We start from the raw sequence: 14,001 nt of genomic DNA, 5'->3' as shown, positions 1-14,001 counted from the left end.
CCTGCTGAATTGGGACTGCAAATCCTTCACTGAGGGAAGAATAAAGGAGCATCATTGCACCACAAAGAGCACATCAGTGGTGGGAAGGACATGCTACAGTGTCAGGGTTGTGCATGCCCTGGCAGCATTGTGGTTTTCCTTCAGTTAAGCGCTTTCTCTGTCACATCCTGCCTACACTGCTGGAGTCATAGCAGGTAGCATGACAGGCAAAAAATATCCAAATCAAATGCAAAGCCATGGAAAGTTGAAAGGGGAGCTCTGAGGGGACAGGTTTGCTTCAGAGCAGACTGTCAGTATTGATGAAAATAAAAAGGTGATGAGATGGAGCTGGGGGAGGAGAGATGCTCGTAGGATGTTCGAGTGAGCATGAAAGAAAAAGAATCTACCTAAGGTATTTTTTTTACTACACACAACCTTTAAGGTTTAAGTAGAAGATTATCCCTGACTCAGGAGGTCTCTGCTCATTGGAGTCTGGAGCAGTAGTAGTAACCCAAGGCTCATGATGGGTTTTCCTAGCCTCTGCTGCGACTGAATTCAAGCTGTTTTTCTGGAAACGAGTTAGCAGATTGTTGCAGGGACTGTCTTTTAGGGTCCGTTTCCTTCAGTCAAAAAGGAAAAGCTTAGTACTTGAGTGGGTCAAGAAGGTCGATGCAATGATAACTGGTTTTAATGAGGCCAAACTGGGCAAACCAGGGGAGAGCACCCAGGCTGCACTTCTGCATGAGCTGTCAGTGGGAGAATAAATGTCACCCAATAGCTATTTACAGTCCTAGTTCCAGAGAGGTTGGAAAGTGCCTGCTTATATCAAATTGCAGTGAAAATGAGTTTCCACTGCAAGCACCCCAGCCTGTGATGGTGCCCAGGGATACCTCAACTGGGCTTCATCAAACCGCACCTTTGCCTTGCTGTTATCTAACCCGTGCAGAGATCCCGAGGTACCCCAGGCATCAAATGGGTATCTTTGCATCTGAACATGGATTCAAAGAGCAAAAATCTTGTGTGTGATTGTCCTTCAGAAGAGACCAGGAGTGACACGATTCTTTAGGGAGAGTTTGGTGTGAATGAGAGATGGCCTGAAAGGGTTTTTTTTTCTGAATTGGGAGTTCACCTGGGTTAAGAGAGTGCCTGGCACCAGCCTACTGCCGTTCATTTTTTTCCTCAGCCAAACGTAGTCATATCTCAGAGCCGTGCCAGAGCTCTGGAAGTCATGTTTATTCATGAAGGAAAGTTATTCTCTGCTGTTTCCTAGGTAAGCTCTGACCATATATTTGCTGTGAGTGTAGATATGACTCAAATAAATGTTTTTTGCGCTCTAGTCGCTGCAAATCACCGTATACCTGTGCCTCGTGATGATTGACCCTTTTTCTGTTTGTTAACCTTTTAAAGGGAGAGGAAATGAGGGCCTGAGCTTTGCTTCACATTTAGAGAAGACAGTGGAAAAGGTTATCGCTTTCTGCAGCTGTGCTGGAGTTTTCTAACCCACTGCAGCCAGGACTGTGCCAGTGGTCTTCAGCCACTTCTTCTGGGTGAGAGCCTCTTAGAGGGGGGCTCTCCAAAGCCCAGCTGAGGCTGATGCAGCCCTTGGCTTGCAGTTGGGGCACTTGGCTTGCAAAGAGGGAGCCTGAGCTGCTGGATGTAAAGATCTCAGCTCTGGCCTGTGGCTGACAGCTTCTGGACCGTTCCTTGATGGTCCTCCTTGAGCACGCCTTCAGGACCCCATTTCAGGAGGGAGAGAGGTGGCTGCTAGTAATTACATTAACTGCGTGGCTTCCAGTACAATGATGAGCAGTTTTTTCTGCTTATCTGAGGCAAGGTTAAAAGGCAGCTTCATTAGAGTTGTGAACGATTTCTCCTTGCAGCCCTCCAGAAGAAGATATTTAGCTCCAGAGAGCACTGCACGATCTACCAGGCAACAGCAGGACAAAGCAGAGTGTTTGGAAGTCACAGTTAAAATAATTGAAAAAGAAAAGTCTCTTTTTTATATATATATATATGTACATGTATATATATAAATAAATACATATTTATAATGACGAGTTTAAAGAGTGTACCTACCATCTTGCAGAAGTCACACACTAGTTTTTATGCAGTGTTTCCTCAGAGTCACTTGTGATCCTTTTCGAAGCAAAGCACAGCCCTTGGCAGTGTGTATTCCTCGCCTTTTGATAACAAGCAAATGAGCAGAGCAGTTCTTTGGATTGAAATGAAGTTGAAGGGTAGATGTATTCATGGCTCATTTCCACCTGCTGCCTTAGGTAAGGCTTGATAAATACCTTTGTACTCTTCCTGCAGATACTGAGTGCAAGGGAGAAGACAACATTTATAATTAATTAATGGGGAAGCACTTAGCGATCACCAAACATGATTTCATCAGGCAAAACAGTCATCTTTGTTACATCCATGAAGGCCAAGAGATGCCACGGGGAAGACAGGGATTCCCCTTTTCCAGGGCATGTTGCAACTGTCTCTGCCCTCAAGTAGTTTTCTCAGGAATTGGTCTGTCACGGTGACATGACTGAATATTGCCAGCCACCCCCCTGATCCCAGCAGTCTGCCAGGGTAAGGTCTATCAGTTTTGGAGAAAGAAAACCATTTTCTGGAAGGCCATTTGATAAAGGCTGTCTGCGTCCTCGTTTAGATGGACGGCACAAACTTTTGCCTGACGTTGTAACGGGAGGACTCCATGGCGAGCGGCAGGCGTTGAACTGCAAGAGCAAGGCATCTTGCAGACGTCAATCTTCATATCATTCCAATTCATTAAACTCGAGTTACTCATGCAGGCCCTCTCTAGTCACTGGAGAGAAGAGGACACCTCCAAAGGATGATTCATTTTCTGCACTTTAGGTAACCATCCTACGGTGGCATGAAATCCCAGCCAGAGTTCTGGTTCCAGTTGGCTTCTTCAGCTTTACACATCTGACTATTAGTTGCATAAATTTAGGGATATGAATCCCACTGCTCACCTAGACCCTTCCAGGCAGCTGCCTAAATAGTGTCAGCACATCTTGGGGGAGCAGTAAGGAAGAATGGTATGGAAAGAGCTAATAGGCAGACATGAGAGGTCTTTACAGACGCAATAATTTTTAAAGATCCACTTTGTATGTTTTGCAAGGCCAGTCTTGTGTGTCTCCACTTTATTTTAATCACACAGAGATCTTGTTACAAAAATGAACACCTTAAAGCTTTTTTCATGCATCACAGGAGGTAGTGAAAAATGCTAACGCAGAAAAAGGTACAGATCACAAAAATTCTCCAAGTGCATAATTCGGGACATTTAAAAAGCCATCGGATATTATGACCTATTTTATTTTGCATTATAACCTGTCCGGAGGTAATGGGTGCACTACAATTTATCGAGGCTGATGGAGGAAAAGATTGTAGAACATGAAAGATCCTGTCATGAAATCATCTATTTTCTGTGGGCAGAATATCTGATATCTTAATACTTCTGGAGCTGATGGCTGTTTGGTGGCAGATAAGTGTGACGCTGTGGAAACTGAGCTTTGCACCTGATACTGGAAACCTGAAAACTGAATTTTAATGAATGCTACAGAATAGCATGCATGAAGAAGATACCGCCGGTTATTCCATTTTTCAGGCTCCGATAAACTCACCTCAGGACTTCATTTGAAAAATTCTGTTTGCTCATGAAAGAAGGAAGGAAAAACGTGTAAAATAACTTTGAAAGGGAGCTGAGGGGTTTTTATCAGCTTCAAAGCATTTTAGTGTGCTCTCTTTATTGATCTGAGACAGCATGCTGCCTCAGTCTGAACACGCTGATGATGACAGCAGCCTTTTCCTTAGCTCGAGTAGTAAAAAATTATTTAAAGGAAGAATTTCAGATCGGGCTATAATTACCAAGAAATGCAGCTTGACAGTGGTTTTCATAGTTCCCTTTGCTTGCATGTCAAAAGTATTTTCCCAAAGCTTTCTTCTTCATATTCTAGTTTCTCTTGTTAGGCTGTTGACCTTAACAGCAAGATGTTAGTCACAGTTGAAGAAGTGTTGCAATCTAATAGGGCATGACAAATAACCAGGAGCAGAGGTGCTATGAAAAAGTGAGGTCTGTTGACAACCCATCTATCTAACCCAGAAGTAACTGAAGTGCCTGTCTGTTGCAAATTTAAAGGGGAAAAAGTGTTTTCAAGATTCTAGTAGGAACTGCAATATATGTAACATGTTGAGGCAAAAAAAATCTGATTTTTTTTTTAATTCAGGTCTGCCGACTCCTTTTGGCTTCAGTGCTAATGTTACATTATTCAACAGTGCAGCATGTATGTGATACCATTAATGTCTTCTGAGAAAACAGAAATAAAAGGACGAACAGCACGGTCCTCAAACTTCAGGACTGTTTTGTTCCTTCTCGCATTTTAAGAAGAAAAACTGCTTCTTGAGAAGGTATTTGGCTCCCGATCCCTTGATTGTCATCAGTGTCCCCTTCCAGCTGAGCGCACGCCCTGCGCAATCACCTCATTTCAAGGGGAAGAAAAAGCTGGTGACAGAAGTTTGGGGGAAGCAGAGAGGGAAGGGGAGCATGTCTCACATGGTCAGACCAGGTGTTTTAATGCAACAGGGAGAAATAAGGGCAAGGAAGAGAGATATTTAATTAGGCATTTCTGCTTTTTTCATCTGAAAAAAGGCACTATTCTCTGTTAACTCTGATTTTCCCGGTTCTTGCACCAACCTGCTGTTCTTTCTGTGCTGATTTCTGGAAAATTACAGACACCACCAGTGCTGAATTTCAGGGACTGGGGTAGCCGAAAGCCACAAGTTTAAATAAAATATTTCTGTGCCTTTCCTACCACAAGGTGCCTGCACTGAGGTCGTAGGCTCCACATGCCTTTGCACAGCTGCTCTGCTCTGATGCGGTTCCTCTGCTCCATCCAGCAGATACCACTCGTGCTTGTTCTACCGTCTGCTTTTCTCTTTTCCCCAGGTTGCAGAAGGCAATGGGACAACATCACGTGCTGGCCTGAAGCAGAGGTGGGAGAAGTTGTGGTACGGCCGTGCCCAAAGTACTTCAGATTCCTCACCACTTTTCTCGGTAAGCAAAACCAGAGAGCTCATCTCGCTGAAATGGGTTTGTGGCTTCACTGCCTGTAGGGTTTCACATCGTATCACAGAGGAAGCTTCTTGGTGTCATCAGAGGGAGAAACAAGCTCTTTGCACAAAGTAAAGGAGGTTTCCAAGCCATACATGAATGCCCAAACCATTAGAGCATCCTCCCTAACCTTCTTGCAGCACCACGTACCGTGGGTCATAGGAATGCAAAAATGGCTCCTGGTGAAATCCAGTAATATGGATGTTGTGCAGTGAAAACTGAATCTACCTACGTAGTAGTGTATTTGCTGTACAAAATGGACAGTTTAGCACTGCAAGTAATTAAGTCTCTCACATAAAATAAACAAGCTGAAACTGTATGTAATAAAGTATTTTTCTGCTGAAGTGACAAATCTGGCCACAGGCCAAGCAACTAACCTGACAAATAATGGGCAGGGAAGGTTAATGGAGAAAGTAGCTTAACTCACTGCTTGGCATGTTCTGGGAAGCTTTAATTTAAAACTCAGGTCTCAAGGGCCATGCAGCAGCAGGACTCTTTGTCTCCCGGTAGTTTATAGTCATTATTTACCATTTTTATTATAGCAGCCTTGCAGACCTCTACAGAGAATTAAGCTCTTTTGCACTGGAGATTGTGCACCAAGCTGATAAGTCTCTGCCTTTACAGCCTTAGAGTCCAAATACTGATAGATTATGAATGGGAGTAAGGATACAGTATTGTCCCTGTTTAACAGACCAAGACACTACACAGCATTAACCAGCTGGTTACATGACTTGCCCAAGGCCACACCAAAAGTCTTTGCAGACCCAGAAAGGAAATTCAAAATCCCCGGAGTCCTATCCTAGTGCTGTAACCTCCTGGTTTCCAAAACTTCCAAGTAGTTCATCACTGATGCACCAACACCCAGGGGAAGCAGGCAGAAGCTGCTGTAATATTAGGTTCTAAGATGGTGGTGTTGAGTTGATGGTTGGACTTGATCTTAAAGATCTTTTCCAACCTTAATGATTTTGTGATTCTGTGATTCTTTGATTACGTCTCCTGTGCATTGGTCCAGCCATGTGGAATAACTGCCTGCCATTGATGCTTTGTGCCCTCTCCTCTCCTGAGCATGACATTCACTCACTGGGTTTTAGAGACCCAGCAAAGTTAGTTAAACAGGAAGAAAAAAAATCTTTGAGAAGTTTTTCTAATACTTCATCCCATCAGAGGAGAGCAATGAGGAAAGTATTATATGCGCACACACACACATAAATGTGTGTGGTGTGTATATATGATATATACATCCAGATTATATATATGATCGTATATAATATGCATAATATTATATATGTGTAATATATATCATTGTGGCTGTGTTGAAATTAAGCTAACGAAAGTGGAATGCCTTTAATTAGTGCATTGTGCCTGGAGCACAAGTCTTCTGAGGAGCGGCTGAGGGAACTGGGGTTGTTCAGTCTGGAGAAGAGGAGGCTGAGGGCGGCCCTCATCGCTCTCTACAACTACCTGAAAGGGGGTTGTGGCGACGAGGGTGTTGGCCTCTTCTCCCAAGTAACTAGTGATAGGACGAGAGGAAATGGCCTCAAGTTGCACCAGGGGAGGTTTAGGTTGGATATTGGGAAAAATTTCTTCACTGAGAGGGTGGTCAGGCATTGGAACAGGCTGCCCAGGGAGGGGGTGGAGTCGCCATCTCTGGAAGTGTTCAAGAAACGTGTGGATGTGGCAATTAAGGACATGGTTTAGGGGACATGGTGGCGCTGGATTAATGGTTGGACTTGATGATCTTGAAGGTCCTTTCCAACCTAGTGATTCTGTGATTCTGTGATTCTGTAATTGTGCTCTAGGATGGGCTTATGGTGCTCAGTACACTTGCCCATTCAGGAGCATCTGCAGCTCTCTGGAATCATAGAATCACAGAATCATTTGGGTTGGAAGGGACCTTTAAAAGCCATCTAGTGCAACGCCCCTGAAATGAGCAGGGACACCTTTAACTAGATCAAGCTGCTCAGAGCCCCGTCCAATCTGACCTAGAATGTTTCTGGATGTCATATGACATCTCAGCTGGTCTCCATGTTCGCCTACAGAAAGGTGCAGTTCGTCCACAGTTCATGTGCCATTGGATATCTCAGAAGACCTATGCTTAGGAAACTCAAGGCATCACTTGGGCTCTCTGTGCTCTTATCTCAATGTGACAGGCCAAGAAGGAGCCTCAAATGCAAGCCAATCCATGACCCTTCCCTGTGTACCCATGTTGTAGTGTGGCTACTGGCGTTTGTGCTGTGAGCAATGAGCTCAGCAAATGTCATCTACCCCTGCAGCTGGCAATGTCAGCAGCCTTCTAGGGGGATTTCACATTCCTTTGGATGAGTTTCCTCCGGTTAAATGTAGTTTTCTGCATCTGACTGTCATCCAGGGATTCCCATCACTGGAGAGCTGGCTGGTTTGGTCGGTGATGGCTAGGGCATGATTTACCTCATCATAAATTAGCCACTTAAAGAGATCAGATGAACAGCACCATGAAAATACTTATTTCTACTCATTTAATATGGTGAAGCACAGAGTGACTTGCTTTGTTGGAGAAAAGGCATTCAGCACTCTTAATTTCTGCAGTTTCCAATGCAGGTGTGTGTACGAGGCAGATGTCTAGGAACCCATTAACATCAACAGCAACCTAGTCAGTGCAGTCAGCAGACAACTGTGTGTAGCAACTTGAACTACTCTTTAGATGTCATTTGCTGTATTGGTAAATCTTCTCTTGAGTGTAGTAGAAATGCAGGCACTAAGCTCGCAGGTAAGTGCCTACACTGTAGACGCTGAGGGATCCACTCAGTTTCCTAAACATAAGCATCCGGTGCCGTTTGAGATAGCCAGGGGATCTAAGAAACCCACAAGGATGCCTCAACTGGTGGTAAGATACCTGTATTTAGGGAATTGATTTTTAACCTGGAATGGCATTGATATCAACTGATTTTAGAGTTTTCCATAAGTAAACCTATCTCTGAGCTTGTTTTACACTCAGTGGTGAGAAACAGGCTCTTGAGAGGTGCAGTTCAGCTGACTTTTAGACTTCAACTTCAGGATGAGTTGAATAACATCGATAAACCACATATTTCTCTCCCTTTACAATCAAATGATTTTAGAACGGCTCTGGCAGATGAGAAAGTCTTACAATACAGGTGACTCCCACCTTTGCAGAGCATACATGCTAGTGATTCCTTCTGTAAACAGAGAAACTGATGCCATTTCCAAAGCAGAAACAACAGCTTTGGTTTTTCTCTGAGCTATGCACTTAGTACAACCATGTACAAATGTGGAAAGCAGATATGGTCTTAAATAAAGGGAAGATAAGATTGTCTCTTGTTTTATAGGATTTGTTGCAAAATTAGTGCCATTAAAGTTTGTGAAGCAGTTCTTCCTTTGTAGTAGTGAGTATCACTGAATAGCTTTCAAGGAAATCAGTCATCTGGTTAAAGTTTATGTCTTACTCTTTGATCCCTTTGCAGGAACATGAAAGCTTATACCAAAGTTGTGAGCAAGAGAAAATCTTTTTTATATTTATAGCAGGAAAAGGGGGAAATACTGGGAAACAAACAGTTAATGTGATTTCCCCAGCTGATGGAGAATATGCTCTTCAAATGATTAATATCCTATCTCCTGGTAAATAAAGGATAAAATATCTCGTGGCATTTAGAAACCTTAACATGCCTAGCATAGTCCTGATGTCATTTGACATTAAACTTTTATGCCATTCACAAATCCAGAAGATTTTCATTATTTCATGACATTCGTCAGTACCATGTGAAGGAGATGAGATAGATAGGTGAAAATATTTTTGGCATTTTTTGTTATTAAAGTGCATTACTTGCTATCCCTTCACCAGAGCGTTCCAGCTTTCTTCCAATACATAAAAGATGACATTTGTAATAGGGATTTGTTTCCCGCAGTTTCTCCAAAAGCAGATTGCCCATTGTGCACAAGTTAAACAGTAAAAATTATCACTGACAGTTTTTAAGCCTCAACTATGAGATTAATTGACTTAAGGGGGCAGAGATGGGTATAACCAAGCTCTGGAATGCCACTCAACAAGGTGAGATCCTTCTGAGTTTCAGGCTGGCCAAACTCCTTTTTCCTCCGGTGCTCTAAATTTACTTCTGCTCTCCTTTCCCCTCCTTCATGAATGCATTTTACTTCTTGCTCCTGCTCCATTTCCCTTCTTTGTGCTTAGTGGGCCTGCTGACTGCAAGGACTGCATTTCATCGTTAATTCTGGTATATTCCTATTTTCAGGCCATCTAGAGCAGAGCTGTCTGGATCCTGCCTCTCTGCAGGCAGGTTGTGCCTGCTTCTAGAGTCACGGGTATGGCAGCTTCCCCGTGTGGAGCTACGCACACCAATACGTGCATGCGTTTGCGTAGTTCAGCTCGGAATCCTCCAGTGTTGGTCAAGTGCCTTGAAACAACACCAGCACTGCTGTCAGAGATCACTGCCGCTTCAGCCATCTCTTCCCTCCCGTGCTCCATGAGTTCCTGGTTTCCCCTCATTCTCCAATACATAATGTCTTCATCCCCTTGTTTTGTTCATCTTCACCGTTTTCACACCAAACACTAACTCTTTCCTGGTGTTAGAAATACACTGTCAAACACTGGGCATTAGTGAAACAAGGAAATAGAACTTGTTTGCGTTGGTGGATCCCACACCATGAATTTACACTTCTGCCAAGGCTCACGGAAAGCGCACAACTTCACAGGTGTAGCCAAACTGTGACACTGTTTTCATCAGTGCATTTTTATGTGTGTAGGAAGCCATCAGAGAGTCTAGCTGGCTTTGGCAGCCAGCACTGGTTCATGTCCTTCCATCCTCCTGTTGCATTTAGATATAACCTGCTCCAACAGATTGACATTCTAAAATCATATCACAAGAAGTCAACAGAAATTCTGAGAGATCTGTGTGTCATTCTTGTGCAAATAAAAAAAAAAAAAGATATAATGCAAGGAAGCAGTCAGGAAACTTATACAGAAATTTGCTCGTAGATCACAGATTGTGAAAATACCGCTTTGCTCACCTGAAGCATTTATTAAATTTCCGCATGTCTTCTTGAATACTGCACATCATCATTCCTCAATCAATGCCTCATACCAGTCGGATCTGCGGACCAGGTTTACTACCTGAAAGTCTCCTGAGATAAACTGAGCCACTGGACTAGGGTAGCTTCTCCAAGTCTCCTCTTGTTCCTTCAGAGTATGAGGATAGGAGATGACTTGCCTCATCCTACAGTGGTTTCCAAATATGTTGCCACTGCTTTTTAGTCTCCCTCTGTTGCATGTAAATGACAAAGATGAACTGAAGCTGTGAAAGATGGATATTCTGGTAAATAAAAAGCCCGTCATACTAGAAGAGACTGGAAGGTTGTGGCTGAGTGACACTTGCTTAGTTTAATAACACAAAAGGTCAGAGTCCCTACTGCAAGAGTGAAATCAAGGAGGGAAAAGAGTCGTTTAAGCCACTATGGAACAAAAGCGGAATGTGCAAACTGCCATGAATAGAGTCCCAGTAGAAACTGGAGGAAGGTTCCAGCGGGGATTTATGTGGGAAGTAAAGACTAACTTTGGAGATAGCTTTGATGAGCCTACAAAGTGACTAGATAATGTTAAGGATCCAGGACATCTCCAGGGCTGCTTCTGCATGTTCCTCTGATGGACCCACCACAATTCCCATGCAGTGACCCAAAGATTCAGAGAGGGAGAGACTGGGCCATGTTGCTCACTGACTGCCAGGAGGGTGAGGGACTCGGTTCTGCACCTGTTCACTGAATATTCAGACATGATTTGTGCGTTATGAGCTGTAAATGCAAGCCAAGACTGTAAGTATTGGTCTCAGGAGAATCTTGAGTTGTGTCAGCAAAATTATGCCTCCTCCTTTGAACGTCACTGCTAAGAATGCTGTCCATCTGGGTCAGGACATTTCCTGGCTTCAAAGCTACTCTTTGTCCTGTTTAGCAGTCCCAAATCCTCCATGCTAGGAAGCAAATCCTCCAAGTCATATCTGGCTTTGGATTTCCATGGAAGTGATGCTTTTACTGGCTACCTGGAGTCTTATAACAAGCATGACCCTGTCTGTGCTTATTGTTGACAGCTTTTAGGTGCACTCACAGTTTGTTAGAATGATTTCCATGGTGCTCATTCAGAAGGTCTCATGCGGTTCTTCAGGCAAGAATTAGGGTGGGATGAGACTCATGTAACCAGTCCCCTGTGGCTATCACCAGCTACAAAAATTGGCAGTTCTATTGTGTGTCACCTCTAAGGTACATATTTGTGTGGAGCAACACTAAGTGTTTAGGTTTGCAATCTTCTTTCTTAAACAGGAATTTTGAAATGTCAAGGATACTTATCGGCATTGGTTCATGAAAAGAGTGAACTTTCCTTCTTCTTCATGGCGACTGGGATCTAAAAGGTCTAGGCTGTAAGAGAAAGATGATTCAATCTGATCAAGGGTTTTATAAGCTCCTGGATTTAAACAAGAGCATATGTTAATCAAGATCAGTTTTCTACCGATTTTAGCTTTGCTCCTTTCTGTCTACATGGTGCAGGTAATCAGGGTCAGTATCATCTAATGTTAGCCGTATGAAAGGTCGACATTAAATCTAGCCAGATATTTGGGGTTTCTCCTGCAGTAAACACAAAGGCACATCCCATATGTCCTGGAGGTGTTTCTCTGGGGCTTGAATCAGCCTGTGATTTCCTCACTGTTCATGGAGGGAAGTCTATGGAGTATTTCAGAACAGACACTCAGGATCTCAGCTACAGGTGGACCAAATCTGCTCATCCACAGACACATAGATGAAATTTTCCAATGTATCAAAAGCACTTGTGCATTTAATATCATTGCAATATGTATGCAAATATTGTCTTATATCTAAAGAACTTGGAGACAAATTCTTCTCTGGGTTTACAGTCTTTCAAACCTGGAGTAACTCTAGCTTATACCAGCATTAGCATTCAGAATCTGACCTAAAGTTATTAAACAAGCCCTTTTCTGCATAAGCAGAGCCCCAAGACTTACCTGAAAAATCATGGATCTTATTATGTTATTGTGGATGTTTTAAATCATAATCCATCATGAAGATTGTCCTTTTTTTTAATGCTTTCTATCATTTTAAACTTGCATATTCATACTCTTCTGTCAGAGAGCTTTTTCATTTTAATGTAAAAGGTATCTTTTTCTCTGCAGTCATTTCAATTCAACAGCTATGAATCAAGAGCTTCTTTCTTATCTTTTGTCATTCTCTGTTTTGATATTGTGCCCAAAGTTATTTTAACTACCATTTGATCCTAAGTACATCTCAGCTGTTGTGAACACTTACACACAAAACATGGTTCATATCATTCCTGGCCTCTGACTGACGGTATTTTGGCAAATTCAGTATGATGGACAGCAAAGGTCTAATTCTGTCACCTTTTTTTTTTCCCCTGATTCTTCTGTAGAAAGATTTGGAAATGACGTGCTCTCTCCATACTTTGACTTTGAAAGACGTTGACTAATCCCTTGTAGCATTATCTAACTTCATTAGGACAGAAGCGATCAAGTCAAATTCATCGGATATATGTCCATTACTATTAATATCCAATTGTTCAGACTGAAGCAATATCCAGTTATCACCACTCCCCACCCCTTCCAGTTCTGGCACACACACACAGCTCTGCACAACTGCACAGAGCAAAGGGAAGAGCTCCCCATGAAATACCATGAGAATGAGCTCCTGCAGATGTTGAAGCAAGTGGTTAGACTACTGTAGGTAGCTCCACTGATGCCACCTGCAAGCTTGCATGGCCCTTCAAACACATTTGAGTCACTGTCGGCTCAGGGTGGGTCAAGGAGCAGAGTATAGTCCTGGGATAGTCAAAAGAAATTTGTAAGTAGGACATGGATAGGGACTCCCAGGAGCTGGTACAGATGAGACTCCTTCCACTGAACTGTGGGCACCTAACATTAAGCATCTGATCTAAACTCCTTGTCTACTTTCTCCCTCCAGCACGTTCAGGACATGGGTTATCCCATGACATTTCTTAGGCAGGGATGAAATGACCTTTGGATACCTGATATGGCCTCTACAGGGAACCTGATAGTCTAATTTAGACTAGACTCCCTACTTTTCCATGGCAAAAGTTAGGTGAGACAAATCCTAGCCTTTTGCGCATGCAAAAGAGATCTATAACGAGTAGGTGAAAGCAAACAAAAATGCAGAATTGCATTTATTTTCCCCCTTGCAAAAAATAATCTCATTTACTTAAAAACTTTCTTAATCTCTCTCCTGAGCCAGCATTCTTTTCCTCAATTTGTTTTCTCCTTTATTCTATATTGCTTTTGAAACTGGAATGAAAACTGAATAAAATGAGGAGACGGATGAGCAGATGGCAGCAGATAAGCAGAAGACATTATCACTACCATCGACAACCCAAAAATGAACCAGACCCACTATTTATTTACTACAATGCTCATTTAAAAGGAAACAAGTATCTGAGTGCATCTGTTATGGAGATTTGTTCACTGAGGGCCCTTGACCTGTTCAGGTGCTCAGTCCAAATGTGCCTTCATATCACAAAGGCAGAATTGCCAGGAAACCTCTTCATTTACATAGAATTGTGCTAATTGTTTGCACAGCCCACCTTTAAATCACCGAAAAGGGGACAAGTCAGCCAATGCTCCTGCTCCCTGTGCCCATCAGGGCAGCCTCCAGCCCTGTTTGATGTTCATTTTTCTCATTTGTCATGGACAACAGAAGGTCCAAGGCAGAAAAACAGTGCTGGATGACCCCATTTTCACAGATCGGTATTGATTTTATATTCACATTTAAGAGTGCGTCTTTCGTGTTAGCCAGCTCCAGCAATGCGCATGGGTGTAAATAAACAGGTGGCTTTCCGGGTATACAGCTTATTTAAAGCTTGGTTT

At 42.9% G+C, this 14,001-nt stretch overlaps 1 protein-coding gene across 2 annotated transcripts in view; it reads left to right on the top strand.

Annotated features, from left to right (window-relative positions):
- The window catches only part of VIPR1 (vasoactive intestinal peptide receptor 1), a 75,877-nt gene that overhangs the window by 12,333 nt on the left and 49,543 nt on the right, over positions 1–14,001 (top strand). Inside the window, exon 2 of one of the 2 annotated variants that reach the window (XM_010282246.1) lies at positions 4,937–5,044. The exons of the other annotated variant lie outside the window; for it this stretch is intronic. Within the exon in view, the coding sequence (XP_010280548.1) occupies positions 4,937–5,044 (108 nt within the window). The remainder of the gene's footprint in view (positions 1–4,936; positions 5,045–14,001) is intronic. 2 annotated transcript variants of the gene reach the window in all.

The sequence above is a fragment of the Phaethon lepturus genome, unplaced genomic scaffold (genome assembly GCF_000687285.1).
Source record: "Phaethon lepturus isolate BGI_N335 unplaced genomic scaffold, ASM68728v1 scaffold3652, whole genome shotgun sequence".
NCBI lineage: Eukaryota > Metazoa > Chordata > Aves > Phaethontiformes > Phaethontidae > Phaethon > Phaethon lepturus.
Note: the sequence above shows the minus strand (reverse complement) of the source record. Positions and strands in the feature narration are given on the sequence as shown.